We start from the raw sequence: 24,312 nt of genomic DNA on the forward strand, positions 1-24,312 counted from the left end.
GGTTGTGTAAGGCTTATGATAACTTAGTTCTAAAAATTGCAAAAATCAAAGTAATTTGTCGACTCCAGTCCGTTGATAAATTGTCATAGAAAATGTCTAATAAAAATTTAGAGGCGCTAACGGTGCAGGAATAGCCAAGGGCTTAAAATTCCCAAATCGTTGTGCTTTTTGCCTCTTTAGAAAAATACGAGACTCCCCTGAACGCGTCTTTCCCGTGTGTTTGGGGCGGTGGGAGTCAGACTGGAGTTCAGCTTTTCCTTTTTCATTTCCATCACATTTCGGCGAGGGAACTGTGGCGAATAAGAAACAAAAGTGCTTGTAGTAAATCTCCAGTGAAGCAAAGAATCCCGACGTTTGATTTCGTCCGAAAGTTTTAGCGAAGAGTTTTTCCGCTGCAGACGGAAGTTTCCCAGAAGGACGATGAAGATATTCCAGAGCTGGGATTGAAAACTCCTGTTGTCAAGTCTGGTGTCTGTTGAAATAGATGTTATGTTTAGTTGCTAAAGATTTTGGAAACACTTGTCAAATGCAGTCAACACTCGTTGACAGGTAAGCATCTCATTTTCTTTAATTCTCAATATTATGAATAAAATACAATATTGTCGCTCGATGACAAAAAGCAAGGATTGAATCACACACGCCTATCCGGCGTTCATTTCTCACCAAAGACAAGGGTCAGAGTTGAATTTGAAAGGTCAATGTTGTTCTTTGGATGTGGAGGAGTTGTGTCTAAAAGTACTATAATTAAGTCAATTGAAAAATGGATGCATGTGTCAGGCAGCATCCGCTTATGTCGGGGAGATGCTGACATTTGGCACTCAAAACTAAATAATCTAAAGCCTCTTGCTAAGTACAATATTAAACATGACATTTAAATTAAACGTTTTTATTCAGTGAAGTTGTCTAGATCTTTTGCACAGTGAATAGGTCATCTTACTTTAGTAACTAATAACAATAAACACCTTGCCATGGAGAACAATCCACAAAGTAGAAATCATATATATATTTTTAATCTTATCTATTTTAAGTCTCAAGTAAACCTTTCCAACACTCACCGTTAAGTTGTTTCAGTATCTTTAAAATAGTCAGCATCTTTCTCTGGTGGTTAGCTCTAGTGCCACAGCCCTCCTGTTTAGACCACAACCTGTCATAGGGCGTCAAACAAATCAACAATTGAACACAAATTGCTCTATATTATAACTCTATATACTCTACTATATACTCTATATTATAACTCGATATACTCTACTATATACTATATACTCTATATTATAACTCTATATAGAAATACTTTGGGAACCTGGACGCCATCTGAACAAGGTGGCTGCTGAGAAAGAATAATTGATGCCATCAAACTGAACTATTCATGGACAGGTTTCGTCGGCCATGAGGGTGATTCATATAAAATAGTCTGGGCGTGATCAAAAATCAGCAATGTACCGGGTCAGTTGTTTCTAATCCTTGGATTGATGACGAATGACTGAGGTTAGTAAAAACAAGGATCTGAATACACAACATTTTGACTATTACTAATTTACCTTGACTAATCATGACCATCCTTGTTTGCTGTGGATTAAATGTGTTTGTGTGATAATATAAAGATAATTATTTCCTGACAAATGGAAGGTTTTAAATAGGTTTATTGTGATCAGACTTGACCTTTGTTCATCTACACCACGGCCCACTGGATGGTTGGCTCAAAATCAAAGTCAATAAATGTTCTAGTTCATATTGTGATTAATAAAGATATCAGTGTATATAATGTCGACAATTATACAGGGACTCCCAATAACAAAAGAAGAAAAATTATTTTGATGGGAGTGTTTGCTGAAGGACAACAAACATGGAAATATTTACAATAGAGCCTCCAAGATAGAAAATACAATATTGTAATCAGACACATATTTTCATAGAAAGACTGTTTTGTAAATCAGCCCATGACATAGACTCTGATAACAGTTTGGCCGCCTGTGGGATGAGTGTGACACCCCTGAACTTTACTGGTATACTTGCAAATCAAAGGTTTTCAAACAAAGAGATTTCAGAGAAAAAAGACTGGATGTGGACTGTTATGATGTGAACTATGCCAAATAACCAAACTTCCCTGTTCCACTCTGGACGGACAATGTGTCGTGCTGCTGTTACATATAGAGGTGTTGTGCTAAACATCTTACAACAAACCGCTTCGTGCTCATTTTGAGTTGTGTTGTCAATGTTGGTATTGTCGACATGAGTGTTTGGTCCTGCAGCGTAGAGATTGCTGTCTGGATTTTCTGGACTCTTCTGCCCTTTATCATGCAACTTTGCTGAGCACTGCATTTTACCACCTCCCACATGCCTCCCTGTGACACGCATACACTCACACACACCACCTCTGTCCTGGTTAAAAATCTGATGTAACTTAAAAATATCTGTGATTCTGAGTATTTTTTTCTGACCATTTGAGTGTGAAGTTTTGTGGTTCCGTAATTGATGCGATCCTAAGTTGTCGAGTGTGCATGAGTTTCAACAAATCTGTTCGACGGTGTATCGGTGGTTTACTTTGGCTATTCTCAAATGTTTCTGAGATTGTGTCGCTGTGCTCTCGGTGTGTACTGTAGGTGCATTTGCGTCTAACCAGGTGTGTTTCTGTCCTTGAGTTTGTGTGTATGCGTGTTCAACCCAATTTTTGTAGTTGAAAGTTTATAAAAAAAAACACTCCATGGAAGTGAGTGTGCGCACTTGATGTGTGTTGGTGTCACGGCAGGCAACAAACTAATTCAAAGTCAAACTAATTATCTTGTGTTGCTAATGAGTGTTGGAACGTGTGTGGGACCGCTTGTATCTCAGCCCCGAGGAGCCGAGACCTTGGCTGTTTCGTCTCAGAGGAATAACATGGTATCTTAGATCCCCTCTTTATTCTTCTTTTAAGTACAGAGCAGTCCAAGCAAATGAGCCATTGTTGAGCTGGCATCACAAGTTTAACATGCACACAAGGGAGAACTTTTCTTCTCTCTAATGATGTTGCTGAACATTTGTCTTTCCATAAAGTTGTGAGCAGAGATGAGACTTTGAGATCACATAATTTACCCAGATTGGTGCGACATAACCTATTGAAATCTTAAGGAAAGCTGTTGTGCTTGTGCAGAAGTCTGGAGGGAGTCCGTTTGGTGGGCGTTGTTGTGTTGTATGTCAAATAAGAAGGCAAAGATGAGATGCGTTTGTGGAGGTGAGTTGAGTGTCAGTTCTCATAATAAAAGTGACCAGTCAGTGCATTATTATTATTTTTTCAACTTTGAACCAATTCACTGTTAATCAAAAAGTAAAAGTAGTGAGAGCGTGGTGTTTTTTTTTCCATTTACAGTTATTGTTGTTATTTTAATATTGTTTTTTGTTTATAGAATACTTGTATGTCCCTCATGTGATATTTTCCAGTAGAATAACTGAAGCTTTAAATAATATATTGTTGATATATTTCTATGTAAGTAAAGTTTTTTTTTTTAAATAAATAATATTACAAGTAACTTTATTTGCTGTAATAACACTTTCACGTCATTTATATTTGTGTTTTCACCGATTCATTTGTCTCTTCTGATCTGCTCTTGACTCTCTTCAACTGTCTTCCTCCCCCTTTCCCTTCCTCCACTTCTTCCACCATCAGGAAACAGGACCCAGGCCAAAATCCGGGTCCTTGTTTCTCTGGATCCGTCCTGCAGAGCTGCCCTGTAGTAAGTCTCTGTGATGCAGGGACCATTATTGCCAGTCTGGGGGCCTCCATTGTCAGTAGAGGACCAGTCCAAACAAAGTCCTCTTCTGGTGGGTGGGGGGTGCTGTAAGGGGAACAAGGGGGTGGAACCGCTGCTATTAATACCCTGCACATCAGAGTTGCCTCCCAGGAGGAAAGCAGTAGATGACTCACTCCGGTTATCTCCCCAGTCGTTTATAATTGTCTTCATCTACGACCCAAAAGGAAGTAGAGGTTTAAAGTCACATGGTTCACCAGCAAAACAGACAATTTAGAAAACTTTGACTTTATCGTGAAATTGGCTTTGCTGTGACGTTGCAAGTGCCAACATAAAAACTAAAAGGTTATACATACACCAGTCGAGCCTGTCTACTATCATCACTGTACTTAACTAGCGCTTGTAGATTTTATTCTGAAATAGAAAACTGGTGTTGGGTTAGGCCTCACTTAATTCCCCTCAATCAAACACCAAACTGATTCAAGAATATGTTTCTCGTTTCTCTACCATATCATCAGACGGCTTCAGAGACGTCTGTTCCTCTCAGGCATGAGCATTAAGCGGTTTATGATGACGATGACTGGATGAACAAATGTTGTCTTTTTTTTCAGGACGCCGAACATTCTCAACAAAGATTTGGGAGAGAAGACACTGAAAGATGAAAAGTCACCCACCTTCCCCAAGCATGAGTTTGACCCCACAGGTGATTGTTGTGAAATATGTGTTTATTTCATTGAGTTGAGCGAGACTTTTGGCAGAGTGTTATTTGCCTATAAGATGGCAATCAATAAGTCAAAAGGAACTGCACGGTGTCTTTGTTGAGGCAAATAAATTCAAGTGTATAAAATCAGTGGCTGGAGAGGAAGCGTCGTACTGCACACAGGCACACACTCATGTGAGGCTGGTGCATGACATGTTTAAAGATGGTGAGACAGTGGTGTCAGAGCGACTGAAGGATTCCTGGTGAGAGGAGAGTTACATCATATCTTGTTTGGTATGGTGATGCTGAGGTTGCCAAGCATCACACTTTGAGTGAGACAGTCACTCAATTGAATCCATTCTTACACATCATGCCACACTTGACATTTCTCATGCTCATTCATTACTATTTATCATAATAAACTTCTTTGCCTGAATCCAGCAAACTCTAAAAGAAACCACACAATATTAAATTATTGTTTAAAACATTTTTTTTTTTCACCCACTAAATTTAAGATATGATAAATCACTAAATAACTATCAATGATAATAGATATCTTCTAGTATGTTGCACATATTGCTTTGTCATCATGGTTTATTATGCTAAAATCAAACATCCCAAGTTACAATCAATGACTGACATACATATCCTCTAGAATACTGTATGTAGACTACTATCCCACAAAATATAACATTTCAATGTAGAAGTTTAGAGAAATAAACTATTAAATCATCATATTTTAACCATCTGAGCCATCGCATTGTCAAAGATGATGATGCTACTGTATAGCTGGCATATACTGTTGGTTAGGACATCAAGTTATACATCGAGACATGAGCGAGTCTCTGCTGATTATTTGGTGACATGTAGTAATAGCAAAGAAGAGGTGGAGGGAGAGCTGGAGATCTGGAAGTGTTCACTGGAGAGAGAAGGTTTTAGTCAGTTGATGTATGTTTCCTGCAGCATTGGTTTGCTGACGCATCTGGTTGATTATTGGCTTGTGTGTCATCAGGTCTGGTCCAGCGTTGTGTGATCATCCAGAGAGATACAAATGGTTTCGGACTGACAGTGAGTGGAGACAATCCTGTGTTTGTGCAGATGGTCAAGAAAGGTAAGACACACACACACACGCACACACACACACACACACACACACACACACACACACACACACACACACACACACACACACACACACACACACACACACACACACACACACACACACACACACACACACACACACACACACACACACACACACACACACACACACACACACACACACACACACACACACACACACACACACACACACACACACACACACACACACACACACACACACACACACACACACACACACACACACACACACACACACACACACACACACACACACACACACACACACACACACACACACACACACACACACACACACACACACACACACACACACACACACACACACACACACACACACACACACACACACACACACACACACACACACACACACACACACACACACACACACACACACACACACACACACACACACACACACACACACACACACACACACACACACACACACACACACACACACACACACACACACACACACACACACACACACACACACACACACACACACACACACACACACACACACACACACACACACACACACACACACACACACACACACACACACACACACACACACACACACACACACACACACACTCTCATACTGAAATTCCACCGACACTGGGCAAACATACATCTGTCTTCCAGATGGAGCAGCTATGCGAGCAGGAGTCCAGACAGGTGATCGGATCATCAAGGTGAATCTAAACATTGTGAACATTCTATTGAGAACATCTGTCAACATAATCGGAACCGTTTTCTGTTGCCTGTGTCATTTTGTGGCACCTGGTTATGAAGGTAATGGAACCTGATTATAATTATCTTAACTTAGTGATGATATCTGTAGTGGATCAGTTAATGATTCTGTGTTGGAAGGTGCTGGCCCCTGCAGGAATGGAGCAAACTGGATATTTGCTTAAAAATGTGGCTCCCACTCAAATTTGATTTTTGGTCATGTTATCCTCTATGTTGGCCGCTCAGTGTGTTGGCCCTCTAAGTTCTAGATCACTGACTCTCAACCTTTGTTTTGTGCCTTCTGGTGGGCTGCAAAGGTATTGTAAGTTAAATTTTAACTTTCGTTTTGTCAGACAACACAGTATCTTTCCAAAGGTAATTTAAATAAAATGATATGTTGAAAAACAATATCTAAAAACATGAAGTTAAGCAATCTTTTTTTCTAAAATAAATATTTTAATTAGAAATTTACCATGAATTTTTTTGACAACTATAAATGGCAATGACAAATCCACGGATGCAAATCCTAAACTTCCCAGAAGAACAAACCATAGAAAGGGCATAATTTATATATAAAGAAAGAACAAAATAAAGTGCTTCGATTTAAAAAATAAATAAATAAATAAAAAATCGAATTAAATAAAACATCAACTTAAATACTGTAATACTGTAATTTCTTATTTGAACTCTCAGCCAGTTGCACAAGAGTTTTTTGGAAGAACGCAATCAACATATTCCTGTGTTGTTCTACTCACTTAACAGTTGTGCTGTTTTGAGGTCGATATTAGATGACACACAAGATTATCCTCCTTCATCTACATATTTTGTGTTTTTGTTTTTTTTTAGAAAAAAACATTTTTCTTGTATTAAATCATTAATTATCAACCATGACTCTAAATGACAATTATTTATATAAATATGAATTATATTGAAATAATTTAATTTGAACATATATCAAAAGCAAAAGTAACTTTTACTATCAACTATACTTTTATTATGTTTTTTCACTTTTTTGACATTGCATATCACTAGTTTAAACCATTCATGTTGAAACGTTTCTTCCCTGTCAGTGGTTTATGTAAAATTAAACCAGTTCATAAACATAATGTTGTGTTGCGGCTCCACAAAGGAATCTGCTTAATTTAACAATCACAAAAAAGGTTCATTTTTTTACCAATCATTAATTTGTCGTCATGGTGACTGGGTGTTGGAAGAATTTGACTGAATGAAGCTCCTTATATGTTGACTTCCTCCTGACAGGTTAACGGGACATTTGTGACCCACTCCAACCACCTCGAGGTTGTAAAGTTGATTAAATGTGAGTAAACTTAATAGTACAGGTTTTTTAAAAAACAAAACAATTAACCATCAGAGAATGTTAAACATGTACAGTATTAACTTTGTAGTTCCAAGAGAAACATTCATTAAAAATTATAATTAAATTAAGAATGTTTGTCAGTATTTTCTTTCGTTCATTAATCCAAATCATATGTTAAAGTTTAGTTTGTATTTTTACCTCCCCAGCAGGCTCATATGTTGCCTTGACAGTACTGGGGAGACCTCCAGGTCTTCCTCAGATATTTCTGGAAGAGGAGGGCGAGCAGGAGGAAGTTGAGGAGAAAGGAGAAGAAGAAAAGGAAGTGTGCCATTTGCTCTGCAGAGAGAGTAGCATCGATTCCCCACCTCCAGCAACTGACAAGGTAAAAACTTGTCCATGTGCTGTCAAACATTTCAAAAGTCCTTAAGTTGAAATAAATAAATAAAGACAAGACTTATAAGATGTAACTGATCCACTTTTTGAGGATAAACGGATAAATAGCATGTTATGAAAGTTACCAAGGTGTTTAGTAAATAACTTGTAGTTATAAACGTGTTGTTAGGAACACGTTAATTATGGACATGATGTTACGGACCTGTTGTGATAAGTGTGTTAGTTACAGAAGTGTTGTTACCAGCGTGTTACAGACATGTTGTTACAGACATGTTGTTAAAAAAATATTGTTATAGTAATTTTGTTAGAGGTTTGTTGACATAGACGTCTTGTCTATATGTAATGCACAAATGTGTTTGTTAAAGACATGTTGGTAACAAACGTGTTGGTACAGACCTTGTCACAGACGTGTTGTTACGGACGTGTTGTTACGGACGTGTTACGGACGTGTTGTTACGGACGTGTTGTTACGGACGTGTTGTTACGGACGTGTTGTCACGGACGTGTTGTCACGGACGTGTTGTCACGGACGTGTTGTCACGGACGTGTTGTCACGGACGTGTTGTTACGGACGTGTTGTTACGGACGTGTTGTTACGGACGTGTTGTTACGGACGTGTTGTCACGGACGTGTTGTTACGGACGTGTTGTTATGGACGTGTTGTCACGGACGTGTTGTCACGGATGTGTTGTCACGGACGTGTTGTTACGGACGTGTTGTCACGGACGTGTTGTCACGGACGTGTTGTCACGGACGTGTTGTCACGGACGTGTTGTCACGGACGTGTTGTCACGGACCTGTTGTCACGGACGTGTTGTTACGGACGTGTTGTCACGGACGTGTTGTCACGGACGTGTTGTCACGGACGTGTTGTCACGGACGTGTTGTCACGGACGTGTTGTCACGGACCTGTTGTCACGGACCTGTTGTCACGGACCTGTTGTCACGGACGTGTTGTCACGGACGTGTTGTCACGGACGTGTTGTCACGGACGTGTTGTCACGGACGTGTTGTCACGGACGTGTTGTCACGGACGTGTTGTCACGGACGTGTTGTCACGGACGTGTTGTCACGGACGTGTTGTCACGGACGTGTTGTCACGGACGTGTTGTCACGGACTTGTTGTCACGGACGTGTTGTCACGGACGTGTTGTCACGGACGTGTTGTCACGGACGTGTTGTCACGGACGTGTTGTCACGGACGTGTTGTCACGGACTTGTTGTCACGGACGTGTTGTCACGGACGTGTTGTCACGGACGTGTTGTCACGGACGTGTTGTCACGGACGTGTTGTTACAGACGTTTTGTTACAGATGTGTTTTAGACATGTTGTTATGGGCTTCATTAGCAGCTGTTGTAGTTGCGATTATGTTTTTACCGACATGGTTTTAGAGACCTTTTATTACAGGCATTTTGTTAAAGACGTCTTGTAACGGATGTTGTTACAAATATTTAAGTTACAAATAAGGTTTTCTTTCAGGATGAGTGCAAAAGGAAGGATGAAGACCAAACGTGGACATCTTGTGCTGAAAACTCTGTAAGTTACCCTACAGATCCCTGGGCCAGTCAAGCATATTTAGACTTGTCTTTAGACTTCCTTTTAAATAATATTTACTTTACTAAATAAAATACTGAGACTCAGAGTTGATGACTCTCAATCTGAAATCTAATCTACACAGGAAGTCTGCTCTTTCATCACAAAGTCTATAAATAGATCTTGGTGGGGATTTTCCAAAACCCTTCAGCAGACTAAACAAACTAAGTCAACTCTTGAATCATATGTGTGCTGGTTCAATTCTGAAGAGCCCCAGCAGCGACCAGACCCCACATCAGAGTCCAAACATCAACCGCCAAAAAGGATGTGACCCCTGCAGTGTTCTAGACTCCGAGGAGGACGTGGTGAGAGACATGAAAAGTGGGAGTAGAAAAGTAGGACTTCCTGCCTTATTTAAAGTGACGGCAGCAAGTTTTTCATCTAAAGTTCCATTTTAAATAAATGTATATAAAACATATTCAAGATAGTATTGGTTGCTGTATTCTTAGATGGTTGGACTATGGGGCACTTAAAATGCAAACATGTCCCCCCCCTGCAGGAGTCCAGACCAAAGTGCATCATGGGAAACCCACCCTACCATCTCCACCCTGAGATTATTGGAGCTGAGGACGATTATTTTGACTCGCAGGAGGAGCAGGTTTGTCTCACATGAGCTTGTGAAGTGCAGAAGTTGAATCAGTGATGTCATCACTTCTTCTGTGGTCTAATACATGTACAGATTCCAGAACAAAGAAGCTGCTTCCAGGACATACACATGCTGAAGACTCGACCTGCTCACCTTGCAGTATTCATGCATCATGTCATCTCACAGTTTGACCCTTCACCTCTGGTACACGCACACACGCACACACTTGGATGATGATCATGGGCCCAGAAGTCAAACGCAGTGAAGTATTCAGCTGCTTAGGGCAAAGTTCCAAACAAAATGGCAGCCCTGAATGTTCTGCTACTCACCCAACTTTGATAAAGGATGAATACATGCTGTCATCCAGGAGCCATCTGTGCACCTCAGTTAATCACTTACTAAACTACTAAATTGGACTGAATAGTCCTTGAGCTGATACTTGCTGGCCTGAAATGACAAAAAGTACAGCCAAACACATCAGTCTAAGAGGTTAGTTATAGTTAAAATGTTAAATATATAAGGATACTCACAGGCGTTTTGCTTTACCATCTACACACGGCTTTACACACAACCTTCTAGAAACTGAACATAGACGTATGCATTCACTTATTGTTACAGAAAGGTGGCTACAGACTTTCCTTGCCCAAGCTACTGGGCGGCACTAAAGCGGGGACCTGGGAGAGCTGATCTCCGGCTGCAGAAGCTAGCTCTAGGGAAGAACACAACATAAATTATAAAAAATAAAAATAGAAATACAGCATAATCACTATTGAAAACTAAATTAATGTAATTAATAAAAATCAACAATTAACGTTGAAGTATTCAAGTATTGAAGTATTTGTTCGGTGAAAAAGTTGGTGAAAGGGGCAGAAATATTAAGGAACATAATAAGAAAATGTATTCTTTTCTATATCTATAATGGTGTATGACTAAAATGGAAAATAGTTATTGATTATATCTGTACGATTGTAAGAGAATCACAGTTACATGTTTACTGATGTAAACTGACAAGAATATGTCAATTTGTTGTAACCCAAGCACAAGGCTGAAGTTTGTTTCTTCTCTCCAGTTGTGTTTCCTTTTTGCCGACCTTCACCTACAGACCAGTTCGAGAGAAAGTCGACGTTTCATCCCAGAGCTTCACTCGCTCTTTCTGGATCGAACTGCTGTAACCTTCACTCTTCTCAGATAAGAAACTTCTGCTGTTGCTTTACTCATCACTCTTTTGTTTCTTCTGTCCTCAGAACCTTAGAGTTTTTCTGCCAGAACATGTTACTGCTGAACTTGGTGAGTTTCTGCTGCTTACACACACCACAGAAAAAACAAGAGAAGGAACAATTTTGATGTTTGTGTGCATGTTGTGTGTGGGACAGAGAGACGGAGGCTGGACTTGAACCCGGACGATCAGTCTAAACTCTACTCTCAGGTGTTGCAGGAGTCGCTGCTGCCTGACCTGAACAAGAACCTGGAGGACTTCAGGTTAAACAGCAATTACACACATCAGCTGCACGAGATGGGCGAATCTGCTTTAGGTTTGTCTGTTTGTGTGTGTCTGTTTCAGACAAAAGCGCAGCATGGGTTTGACTCTGGCCGAGTCTGAACTTTCCAAACTGGACATGGAAGCAGGAAAGGACGCTCAGACATCAGAGAGCGAGTGTTGCTGTGCTGAGAACATCTTGGTCAAGATAGAAGACATTCTGTATGACATGTACACACCCACACACACCTAATAGCTACATACACATCTTACCTCTTCACACACAAATCAACAACTTGCCCTGACTCATAGCTAAACACACAGACGATTGCATTTGTATATGTATAATTACAGCTTCACGCACAAGTAACACTTAACAGTCAGTCTAGAATTAAAGAATGTCATCAACCCTCAGTTTGGTCTTACAGGATTACATCACAGCCAGCGGAAGAGGAGAAGTGGTAAGTGTTGAGGTCATTGTGTTTTCTCATCTGAGACCACACAAATATCCACATAACATTGAACAACAAAATATAAATCTAACATGGGTCAAAGACGCACAAGAAAAAGTATTTTTTCCTAAAAGATAAGGTTAACTATGTGCCTATTTACAATCGATTCAATCATGTCAGAAGATGTTACATTTCTCAGCAGCTTTAGTTGACTATTTTAAGTATTTCTTCAACAAACTGTATAACGTTGCTTACATTGCAGATATCAAACACTTCTTGCAATGCTATTTGTGTATATTTGTGCTGGAAAAAAAGAAAAACTTTTAGGGAGAAGTGATCATCTATAGTAGAGCCTTATGAAGAGAAGACAAATTACATTTAACTCCAAAATCGACAAACATAACAAACAAGAACACCTACAATGGTTGAAAAAGAAAACTTGACACAATGGCTGTTTCACTAAAGTATGTTCAGAAACCCAGAAGGATCTGAAATCACTCAATCAGAGGAACTTGTAGAGAAGTTTCAGACAAGTTGGGAAGAACAGATGTTCGGACATGTGGAGAGTTTTGACACACAACATGTATGATTGAGAATAGGCAGATGGAGGTAAAAGAAGAACAGGAAAACCGTTAATGAGTTACATTGATGTGGTAGAAAGAATGAGGGGGGGTAGCAATGATGAGAATGTATGAGGTAGGTTAAGGTGGCTGAGGCTGACTTGTATGGATGTGTGTGTCTGTGTGTTGGCTTGTGTGTGTGTCCAGCCAGACGATGCAGTATGTCATTCACACTGTCATGAAACATTTTGGGGTGAAGGTGAAGGAGGCTCGCTGCCTTGAGCAGAAGAGACCCAGGATCAACTTTCTGCCTAAGATCAAGGTTTGTTTGAGCTTTGAATCTCTTGATGGTCATCAGCCCTTAATACGTAGCAGTTGTTTCTAATCTGACTACCTCAGCAGAAGAGCATCAGACCTGAAAAGGAGGGGGATGAGAAGTTAAAGAGGCCTCGCTTTCCTAGCATCCTTGGTCCTCAACGCCGACTCAGCAGGGTCGACTCGACCTCCGGTTGCTTCTCAAATTCATATATGTCATCTGAAACAGTCCAAAAAATTAAATGTGTGTATTAAATCCTCTGATGATGCGTTCAGGTGCAGTTGGAAAAGCCCTAGAGTTGAACAAACAACGGTCGCCAAAACTTCTTCCTCAGGCGGTGATCCCAGAGACTAGTGACTCCCATGCCAGTCCTAGGCAGATGAGAGGGAATCTGCTTATTGACGTCTCAGACTCCAGCGTACAACTCTCTCCATTCATCGCCTCACCGACCAGCAATGCACCCAATGGTCAACACTTTGACACTAGTGGACAAGACGCCTCACCCAGTGGGTGAAACGACAGTTTGCTTTCTCATACTTTGAAATACTTTAAGTGGATTGCCAAGTTATCATTCGGATTTGTGTGGAAAACGCAGTCTCAAATTGAATATGCATATTAGGACTATCTGTTTAACATCCCTTGATGTTGACTTTTGCATATATGGAATTTGGGCTTAGGGAGGGTTGAGTTTTCAGTGAGATTAGTCTGGATGGGCTAGTTGGTGGTGTGTTCCTAGCAGTAGTCTTGCCTTCTGAAGGGTTGGTGCTAGTGGTCAACTGCTTATCTTAACATATTTCTTATCTTTACTGGTCGTGGTGGTATATAGTATTGGATTTATTGGACCACATTTTTTATAGCTCGCTCCAAATTATTATTCCTTTCTGCACCCTATTCCACTACATCTAGTGGCCTTACTCAATTTTCGGGCCACAGCCATGACATACCATATAATATAATATAATAGTACCGGTATTTATAAAGGTGGATCTAATTGAGATCTAATTGACTCTTTAAGCTCTGCATTAAACCAACAGTCAAGTAAGTAAGGAAGCTTTATTTGTACAGTACAGTGCCTTTCACCGACCACAAGGCTTTCATAGTGTTCACTAGGATTGTTTCTATTGGCTCCTTATTGCTTTAAAGCCTCTCGCTTGTTAGTTGTTCCTGTATGATGTAGATACCTAAATATTTGCTTGATTTAAGGATAAATTACGCCACTGATTATTTGTGTCTTGTTTATTGCAGAAATAAGTTCTCGACTCCTCTGGAAAATTAAAACCGCTTGCAGGCAATAACAAGCTACTGTGATTTGTAATTATTAAAAGTAATTTAGGGAAACTCCTCTTTTAAATGTTGCAAGTGGAGCGGAGAGACATAGGAGATGTCCAATGTTATTCACTCCATGTTTGGCTGTTGTCCAGCGGGTGATGCATTGAGTGGCAGGTAGTGGCAGCACACCGGCAGTATGTGGCCATTAGTGGCAATCTTTGACCTGTCTCTTGACACCTACGGCCAATAATGGTGCAGCCACATGACCGCAGAAAAACCTCTTACTAAAACTTCTTATAACTTTTCACTTCTGCCAAGGAGTCATGATGAATACGAAATAATAGTATATTGCAAAATTCAGCATGTTTAATATATAGTGTACAAATTTTAGTCTATAGAAGGTTTTACAATTCCCCTATGTTTTTACTTATTAATATTATAAATATATAAAAATAATAATTATAATATTATTGTAGTACGAAGCATGAAAGACAATTGTGTTCATAGTAAATTACTGCATCCGTCTTTTAAGGGTCCCTTACAGTCTGCATCTGCATAGCTCAATGGCTAGAGCTTATATTTCTTTTCTGCAAGTACTGTCGATTGAAAACATTTTTGAACTAAGTATGAAAATCATTATGAATAGTGATGGTTTCAATTAACAATGTGAAGTCTCTTCATACTCTCATAATTACACAAAAAAGGCAAAAAAAATGTCTACTGTGGGGATCCAAGCAATCGTGTGGAGCAATCGTTTGCTTAAAAGGGGAGAGATTTCTGGTCTAGAATTGCCAAGGAAAATAATTAAACAGGAACACGATTCATATTTGATTCTAATATACAGTATTTGTATATATTATTTATTAGTAAAAAGCTTAGAGAAATTGTGGAAAACATAGTGTACACTAACTAATTAACTAACTAATTTGTACAGAAATAAGTAAATACATAGCAGAATTTTGTCATATACTTTTGTTTTGAATTCATCATGTACTCATGGCTGAAGTAGGGAAATAGTAGTTTTTTAATCCTATTAATGTAGATGTGTAGATGTTTAAAGGACCACCTGGTGTTAGATTTAGGAGAGTTCAGCTTCATTCAATCATCAGTCATAAATGATCAATCCTTTAAGGAAACTGACTGAAATGTTGCAGGCACTGGTGATAAAATAAATGTACATGTACCATGTGCCAAAACTTAAAACTCATCTTTATATTGATCATTCCCAGGTGTATCTCCATTTTCACTGCGATCCACTGACGGCCTCCAGTCCAGTGACTTTAGCGATCTTAGTGTCCATCCAACACCGTCTCAGTTTGACTTCAGTACTTCAAACGTGGAGCGGCTGCAGGACGATGACAGCTTCAGGTGGTGTGATCATACTTCCGATCAGTTGATGTAAATTAAAAAGGTCCTTTATGACTCGCCACAGGGGTGAGCTAGCGGGCTCTGTTCCAACTGACGTACATAGTGAGGACGACATGTCCAGTTACGTGGAGATGGAAGATCAGCGACTAGACTGGCAGAGTCTGGTGAGTCGTGAAGTTCTGGCAGCACTGACTCAACAGGAGATCAATCGACAGGAAGTGATCAATGGTAAGTTAGCAGACCATGAAAAAAAAGCATATCAATGACGTTTATCGGAACACTTTGTCATCAGAACTGCTGTACACTGAGCGCGCCCACCTTCGCACACTGAAGGTGCTGGACCAGGTGTTCTACCAGAGGCTGAGCCGGGATTCAGTGCTGCCCCCACAGGAAATTCGGAACATCTTCGTCAACCTGGAGGAGATTGTCCAACTTCACAGTAACTGTTTAAAAATATATGAACATTTTAACACAAAAAAACATATAAATATATATACATGTATGAAAGAAACCTGGCTTGTGTACAAACGTTGAAAAATAATTTTAGTTTAAGAAAAACATTTATACTTATAATTCTATAATTCTTTTCAGCACCTATTCCAGTTTTAAAGCGATTTGTTTCTCTTAGACTATATCTCGGACCAAATGGCCGGCATCAGGAAGAGAAGTGAGACATCTGTGATTGGTCACATCGGAGACGATCTTCTGTCCTGGGTAACAACGTTACTTATTATTTCTTCATATCATCATTTCAAACATTAAGTTAACCAGAAGGGTTTTTTCAGCCACCAGAAAAGTTTTTCAATAAGTACCAAATGTGCAGCGAAATAAGTAATTCACGTAATGTTATCCCAAAGACAGTCAATTATAAAATATTAATATGTCCTCAACTATATAGAGAGGAACCCAATTGCAGGTAAGTCTCTAGCAGAACACAGAAATGGTAAAACAAATGTAGACTTTTTTTTATAAACAAAAAGCAACAATAGTCCATATATCATAACAATATTAAGGCTCCAGGAAGTGGGGGTGTTGAGCAGACACACAGTGAAGGGCGGCTTCAAGGTCTTGGCTGGCTCTTTCCTATTGACTCTTGGATTGTGGATGGTAGCCAGATGTAAGGCTAGAGATGGTTACAATGGCCTTGCAGAAGGCTTGCCAGACCTGTGAGGAGAACTGCGGCCCAGGATCAGAAACAATGTCCGTGTGTATTCCGTGAAGGTGGAAGACGTTATTGATTAGGATGACAGCAGTCTCTAGAGCAGAAGGGAGTTTAGGAAGTGGAACAAAGTGGACCATCTTAGAAAACCTGTCTACAATGGTTAGGACACCAGCTGTTGAGGACGCCATCAGAGACTGGGATGTGCTGCTGAAGTCTCATGGTGAGGACATCGAGGGTCAGACACACTGTCGGATTATTTAAATTTCTGCTTAGACATTGTCGCCCCTGCTGAGACTGTCCGCTGTTAACCTATAAATAGACTGTGGGTAACAAAGGAGGTCAAGGATGTCCTTAACAGGAGGAAGGTGGCTTTCAGGAGCAGGGACAGGGACGCCATGAGGTCAGCACAGCAGGAGGTGAAGCGATGCATGAGGGAGGTAAAGGACACCTACAGGAGGAGGTTTGAAGGAGAAGCTGAGGGGAACAAATAAGAGCGGTCTGGGATTGTGTTAAAACCATCACTGGACACAAGACCAAATCCACTGTGACTGCAGTGGACACGGTGTAGGAGGAAAATGGTCCCAACTAGATTTTCAACAGGTTTGAACAAGTCACCTCACCCTCACTGCTGCCCGTTTCAGAACCTGCCCCACCTTCCTGTGCCCCCCTCAGCTAAACACAATCGCTTCCCAGCATCACCTCACTTCAGGTACGTGATGTTATTCAGAAGTTTCATCCGGGCAAGGCTGCTGGTCCTGACAAGGTGTCTGCTCGGCTGCTAAACACCTGCGCTGCTGAACTAGCTGAGCCGCCCCAGCAGAGCCGCCCCAGCATGTCTTCAACCTCAGTCTATGGCTGGGGGAAAGTACCAAACCTGTGGAAGACTTCCTGTATCGTTCCAGTCCCTAAAAAGATCCGACCGAGTGTGCTGAACGATTACAGACCAGTGGCACTGACTTCACAGCTAATGAAGACACTGGAGTGGTCCTCAAAAATCTCAGGCCACAAGTCCAGCACGCACAAGACCACAGTTTGCCTACCGCCCCGCGGTTGGTGTAGAAGATGCCACCCTTCACCTCCTGCATCGGACCTACTCCCACCTGGATAAAGGAAGCGGCTCAGTGATGATCCTGTTCCTGGACTTTTCTAGTGCCTTTAACACTATCCAGCCCAGTCTGCTCCAGGACAAATTGACACAGATGCATGTGGATCCTGGTCTGGTCTCCTGGATTTTGGACTATCTCACTGATCGACCACAGTACGTCAGGCTGAAGAACATCACGTCTGACACTTACAGTAGTACAGGAGCACCTTAGGGGACAGTACTGGCCCCTCTCCTCTGCACCATATATACTACAGACTTCTGCTACAACTCTCATCCCGAAGTATGCTTACGACGCTGCCATTGTTGGATGCATCAGGGACAACAGCGAGGACGAGTACATGAGTCTGGTACGTGACTTTGTGAGGTCCAGGACAAAGCCACATCCAGTGTCCATCAGAGGCGAGGAGGTGGATATAGTTGACAACTATAAGTAGATAGGTGTGTGGCTGGACAGTAAACTGGACTGGTCTTGCAACACAGACCACGTGTATATGAAAGTTCAGAGTAGACTGTACTTTCTGAGGAGGCTTCGATCATTTAACATCTGCAGGAAACTCCTCTGCATGTTCTACCAGTCTCTGGTGGCCAGTGTCATGTTTTATGCTGTGGTGTGTTGGGGTGGGAATGTGTCCAAGAGGAGTGTCAACAGGTTGGACAGATTGATCAGAAGGGCTGGCTCTGTGGTTGGCATGAAGCTGGACTCACTGGTGACAGTTGCTGAGAGGAGATCACTGAACAAACTACTGTCCATCATGGATGATGACAGTCATCCTCTGAACACTGTCATCAGTGAGCAGAGAAACAGATGGAGCATGAATGCTCCTCCCCGGATGCAAAACTAATAGACTCAGGGACTCATTAATTCCTTGTGCTATTAGGCTGTTTAATTCTGAGTTTGGGGGCAGTAGTGGAGCAAAAAGATGATATTCCATGTTAATATTTGTATCCTTTGTCTTTGTGTTATTTTTCTTTGATCCATGTTCTTTATATTTAGATTAAGATTGTGTTATCTTGCACTTTCTTTTATTGTACTTTGTTCTTGTTCTTCTTTCATGAATCTATCGTCTGTGTTGCTGTGTGCTGAAAAAACAATTTCCCAAAGGAGACCTCCAGAGGGATCAATAAAGTTTATCTATCTTTCTGTTGCTACCCCTTCTCACCATGCCAGTCAGTGAATCCATCACCAATGATTTGCTTCATTCTTAATTCTGGACTTGAGTTTCCTCACCATCTTTTAACGTTGTCACCAGACAAATATTAAGTGCTTCTTTGTGGTGACTACAGTTTAGTGGCAATGAGGAGGAGAAGATCATCAAAGCAGTCGGAACTTACTGTAGCAACCAACCGTCAGCTCTGGAGCTAATCAAGACCCGTAAGAAGAAAGACCCGAGGTTCCTTCTCTTCATGCAGGTCAGACGCCAACATGCTTAAACTTAACCAGCGATTGGTTTCTGAAGAAAACCAATTAAGGTTTTGTGCAGGAGGCCGAGAGGAACCGTTTGTGTCGGCGGCTGCAGCTCAAAGACCTAATCCCAGTGGAAATGCAGAGGTTCACCAAATACCCACTTCTGTTGGAAAACATTGCCAAATACTCGGGTATGAAACCGATGGGCTCCAGGATGTAATCGAGGCGGTTTTAAGACTTGATGCTCCTCCTGACAGATGACATGGAAGAGAAGGAAAAGGTGAAGAAAGCTCTTGAATGTTGTAAGAAGATCCTGAATGAAGTCAACCAAGTTGTGAAGGAGGCCACGATCAAACAGGTGACAAATATAGTATTGTTCAGAAGTCTTAAAGAGCAATTTTTTAATTTTTTTTCAATTGTCTAAGCAGAAGTTGGAAGAATACCAGAAAAGACTGGACGTGTCATCGCTGAAACAAATTGAAAACCCTCTGATTCTGGAACTGAAGGTGCAAACTCTGACCCATAATAGGCTCTGAAAATAAAGAAACCATGTCTTATCTTCTCTTTTCTGCAGAACCTGGATCTGAGGACCAGGAAGCTGGTACATGAGGGCCCGCTCACCTGGAAGGTCAACAAAGACAAGACGATCGGTACGACTCTGATGCCTTTAATCTTTATTCTGGAGTTAAAGCCTCAAGAGGTGTAGTTAATATTGTTGTTTTAGAGCTCTACACCATCCTGCTGGAGGACATCCTGGTGCTGCTGCAGAAGCAGGATGAGCGTCTTGTACTAAGGTTCCATGGGAAGAACGTGGCCAATGTGGCTGACACCAAACATACACTGAGCCCTGTCATCAAGCTGAGCACCGTGTTGGTCCGTTCTGTTGCAACCAGTGAGTTCGGAATTTATTTATATCAGTTTCAGAGCGAGTTGGGTTAGAACTTGATAAATCCACCAGAAACACTTGTTTGCTGAGGAAAAATGAAGTTTACTTGTTCAAATTGAAAATCAGAAGAAAATAAATTGAGAAAAACAAAGATGAATTAAAATGTTATTCTAATAAATTAGTTAAAGTGGTATATATTCTGTATATTACCACAATTAAAAATTTTATACAAATGCATTTGAACATTTTTAAATTCAAAAACATATATGGATTATTTTGTATTTGATTATTTAGTTATTATTTTGTTTTGAATACACCTTTAAAAACAAATGTTTGTGGTATTTTTCTGTCAAATTAATCCTTGTATCTTTAAAAAATAAAATCTGTAGAATAATGTCCATGTGAGTACATTAACCTTCTTCCACTAAATGTATTTTTTTTTATCATGATTGTGAAGTTGATATGACAACTTGCCAAGATATTATTATAATTTTTATTTTTTCAACTCACAATCTTCTTCACTTCATCCAGACAACAAATCCTTCTTCGTCTTGTCCATGTCAGAGAACGGTGCTCAGATCTATGAGCTTACCGCCCAGACGGTCTCCGATCAGAGAATGTGAGTTTTCTGACACAAACGTGAGAAAATCCGTAACTCCTCTCATCCTTGTATTGTTGACTCAAACCACCAGGTGGCAACATCTCATCACAGAGTGCGCAGAATCCATAAAGGCTAACCTGCACAGTGAAGACACGCCCACTGCGGGTCCATCCCAGTGAGTCCACAAAGGCTGTGTAAGCTATTGCTTTGTGTTGATAGTTATTTGTTTTTTTTTTAGAGCTGAGCAGGAGGCTATCGACATCATCAATTCTGAGACCTTGGACATTAGCAACGACAATGCAGCCGCTGAAGGTACAATCTGTAATTTAAGACGACCTATTATGCTGTCAAGCTTCATGGGTTTGTAGGTTCTGGGCTAAAACTCAGGATGTCTCAGATCCTCTACATTATTATCGCCATGACATCCGAATCTCCTTCTGCAGACGTACTTTCTTCCCTGGCGGTGTTGAACGAGTTTGACAGTCTGCGATCAGAAGGGGAGGAGCTGGAGGCCTTTCTAGATGGTCAGCTGGCCGACACGCTGCCGTTCTTACAGGAGAGATCGCGACGTGCTGTTGCTCTGAAAAACCCTGAAGCACTTTGTTACCCAGAATCCAAAGCAGAAGAAGCTCTGAGGACGCGTAGGTCACAACGGAAATATTTCTTGTTCCCCAGTCTTTTAATCAATTTATAGATAAGAGTGGATATCTGTTTCTTAATTTCCCCCACCGAGTGAAAACTTACTTCGATGCACCTTGTGTTCTTTGGTGTGTAGTCTGAATTCTAATTGGCTGGCCACAAATTGATGCTAAAGTTAGGTTTAGTTCATCCAAAATTCAAATTTCTTTTTTTATCTACTCAACCTAATTTTAAGATTATTTTAATGGCGTGAAATGAAGTAATCTGTTCTTTTTTGCAAACCGTAGCCTTTTAGCGAACAATCAGCTTCACAAAGAAGATATTTACGAACATGTACAAAACCGAATCAGTGATCGACTCCTAATGACTCTTCTTTGGTGTGACAGTGTTGATGCTGAAAGACGTTCTCTTCAGTCACATGATCGCTAGAGACGAAGAGAAGAAGGTTGAAAAGATCACTGAAGGAGCAGAAGCTGCCCCTGCTGCTGCTGATGAGGATCAAGCTGATTTGCAGCCGGACAACATTCAGTTGGAAAATGACGGTGAGAGAGTCTCTGTCCTAGTACTGGTCGACTTTCTCTTAACGCTCTCTTTATTTCACAATTTTCACTAATATTCTACGGCACTCTTCTTGCTATCCTCTTGCCTTTCCCACTTTCTACAGACCTGTGCTTGCATTCCTTTTGACGTCCCTCATCACCTGTGTGCAGGTGCAGATAACGACGGTAGAGAAGATGTTGGCATCGACATGAGGATGCTTCTCTCTTCGTCCTCGCAGGCCGACGGTGGAGGACCAGACCTGAGTCGACAGCTGATGACTCATTTGCGCCTCCTGCAGGCCGACCTGCATTATCTGAAGGTGCATCCTGAATAATTAAATAGTATTTCTATTAAATTGTTTTTGCTATTTTATAAAAAAATATAAATATATAATAAATTATATTAAGTTTCAGTGGACCCTCGTTTATCCAGGGGTATACGTTCTAAAAATAACCCGCAATAGAGAAAATCCGCCAAGTAATCAGCTTTATTTTTTAACAATAATTATACATGTTTTAAGACCATAAACCCCCTTACCACACACTTTATACACTTTTCTCAGACGGGCATTAACATCTTCTCAAAGTTTTCTCTTGTTGAAATACTCTCAAAGTTAAACTTTCGCAGATTTAAAAAAAATACTTTGGAGCGGCCGCTCGCACGGAGAGCCCGGTGTCCGTGCGATATAGTCATGGAAAAACTGGTGAGACAACCTACCCTGAATCCGTTTCCCAGTAGATAAAATAAGCAGACAATTATAGGTGTACAACCAGGACTGCACACTTCTCAGCACCAACTGATGACATCATCTTCACTCTCCGTCGGAAAAATCCCTAGTAGAAATTTAACAAAACATCCTAAATAGTCTCAATTTTCTTTTAAAACGTATGCAGCTAACTAACATTTAAATAATAAACATGTAAAATATACAAATGTACTGTAGTTTAAATAATATCTAGGTCTCAACATGTACGCTGTAAAAAAGCATTACACAAAAAAAAATCAGAAAAACAGAGAGGCCGCGATATAGCGAGGGATCACTGTATCACTAAAGCTAATCACTGTAATTAAAAAAAATAGAACTACAGTTTTGTCTTGGTTCAGTAAATGGAAGTTTTGTGTCATCCAGGACTTCATATCTGTAATACAGGATTGTTGATTTGTTACTTGATCATCTGGCTTCATTGATAAATAGAGTTTAGTATCACCTGTATAACAAGGAACGTTTATAGATTGTTTCTGATCGAACGGCCCAGTGGAAGCATATTTCATATAATAAAATATGTATGATTACAGTAGAAGATCGTGTACAAGATACTGTAGCTGTATGCTGCAAGTTACAGGTATATGTAAGTTCATGTCAACTGAACAGTGAGATTGACACAACTCAAAATAAACAAATAAATGTACTCTTATAAATGTCAAAATTAATTATTATTTAATGGTCTGGATTATAAAATAATAATGATAACTTTTGCATTTCATTTGATCATTGAGTAATTATGTGTTTAACTTTTTTTTTCATTCAATGGTCATATTGACACTTATAGTATTCTGTTATTTCAGGAGGTAGAGACCAAGTACAACGAGCTACAACAGAAACGGACTCAAACAGTGGTGAGTGTGTCTATATAGTTCAAAACAACATAAACATGAATCTAATCTTTCTCATTGAAATTTAGATCGAATTTGCAGACAACGGAACCGACCCTTGAACGGGCAAGGTCACGAGGAGGTGAAAACACTGGAGGAGAGATGTTTGTAAGCTGCTGTTGACAGACATGAAACATTCGCATTAACTGTCATTATGAACAATGCCATGTGGATTTCATGTATTGAAGTGTATTTATTTTTTAAACTCCCTCTCTGTTTTTATTCTTTCACATTGTGACAGACAATATTCTTTTGTTGATGATTATTTATTCTAGCATCAGTATTGTTTAACTTCTTCTTGACTCACCAAAATATTCGGCCGATGTTGTCATGGCAACATTCATATGGCCATCACTTTCCTTCTACATGTGCTGTTTAATCCTAAGAATGAATTTTGTCATGATAACTCAAAGAAAACAGTTAAACTGTTTATTAGGAAATGAATGACACTAATTCTGATTCTTAACACGTCTAAACAAAATATGTCACTAAAAGAGAAATAAAAATGTACTTGAAGTATTTTTCTTTCTTTTATGTGTTTATAACGCAGTGTCATGATACAGTACCCAAACTAAACACAATTTTCCCTAGTATCCTTACTTAAAATTCGACAAGTTGTGCAACCACCTCCACCCTCCCACGATGGCCTCAAGTCGATCTTGGTGCCTTAAAGTCT

The 24,312-nt window shown here is 40.3% G+C and overlaps 1 protein-coding gene across 4 annotated transcripts; it reads left to right on the plus strand.

Annotated features, from left to right (window-relative positions):
• The first annotated feature begins 235 nt into the window (after positions 1–235).
• LOC148066813 (rho guanine nucleotide exchange factor 12-like) lies at positions 236–24,155 on the plus strand. 4 transcript variants are annotated; one of them, XM_087806795.1, is made up of 36 exons: positions 236–549; positions 4,334–4,425; positions 5,435–5,533; positions 6,226–6,275; positions 7,573–7,630; positions 7,837–8,012; positions 9,504–9,560; positions 9,827–9,922; positions 10,117–10,215; positions 10,297–10,407; positions 11,273–11,371; positions 11,448–11,490; positions 11,577–11,682; positions 11,765–11,902; positions 12,109–12,141; positions 12,900–13,014; positions 13,092–13,200; positions 13,284–13,514; positions 15,507–15,645; positions 15,710–15,873; positions 15,938–16,084; positions 16,274–16,359; positions 19,197–19,322; positions 19,394–19,508; positions 19,575–19,675; positions 19,746–19,823; positions 19,892–19,967; positions 20,042–20,209; positions 20,735–20,822; positions 20,896–20,979; positions 21,043–21,116; positions 21,248–21,445; positions 21,830–21,985; positions 22,154–22,302; positions 23,550–23,600; positions 23,666–24,155. In XM_087806795.1, the coding sequence occupies exons 1-36, from the start codon at positions 485–487 to the stop codon at positions 23,696–23,698; spliced, it is 3,810 nt and encodes a 1,269-aa protein (XP_087662921.1). In that variant the 5' UTR covers positions 236–484; the 3' UTR covers positions 23,699–24,155. The 4 variants fall into 4 exon arrangements, with proteins under 4 accessions (XP_087662921.1, XP_087662922.1, XP_087662923.1 ...); XM_087806796.1 differs by having other exon boundaries at positions 13,095–13,200; XM_087806798.1 differs by lacking the exon at positions 236–549 and adding an exon at positions 3,680–3,707.
• The last annotated feature ends 157 nt before the right edge of the window (positions 24,156–24,312 follow it).

Source organism: Callionymus lyra, chromosome 14, assembly GCF_982586985.1.
Source record: "Callionymus lyra chromosome 14, fCalLyr1.hap1.1, whole genome shotgun sequence".
NCBI lineage: Eukaryota > Metazoa > Chordata > Actinopteri > Syngnathiformes > Callionymidae > Callionymus > Callionymus lyra.

Bases quoted from the DNA above. Each gene is read 5' to 3' on its own strand.
- LOC148066813 (XM_087806795.1), top strand. From the start codon at position 485: ATGTTATGTTTAGTTGCTAAAGATTTTGGAAACACTTGTCAAATGCAG. The intron at 4,426-5,434 runs GTGATTGTTGTG...GTGTGTCATCAG, and splicing joins GCATGAGTTTGACCCCACAG to GTCTGGTCCAGCGTTGTGTG. The intron at 13,201-13,283 runs GTTGCTTCTCAA...TGATGCGTTCAG, and splicing joins CAGGGTCGACTCGACCTCCG to GTGCAGTTGGAAAAGCCCTA.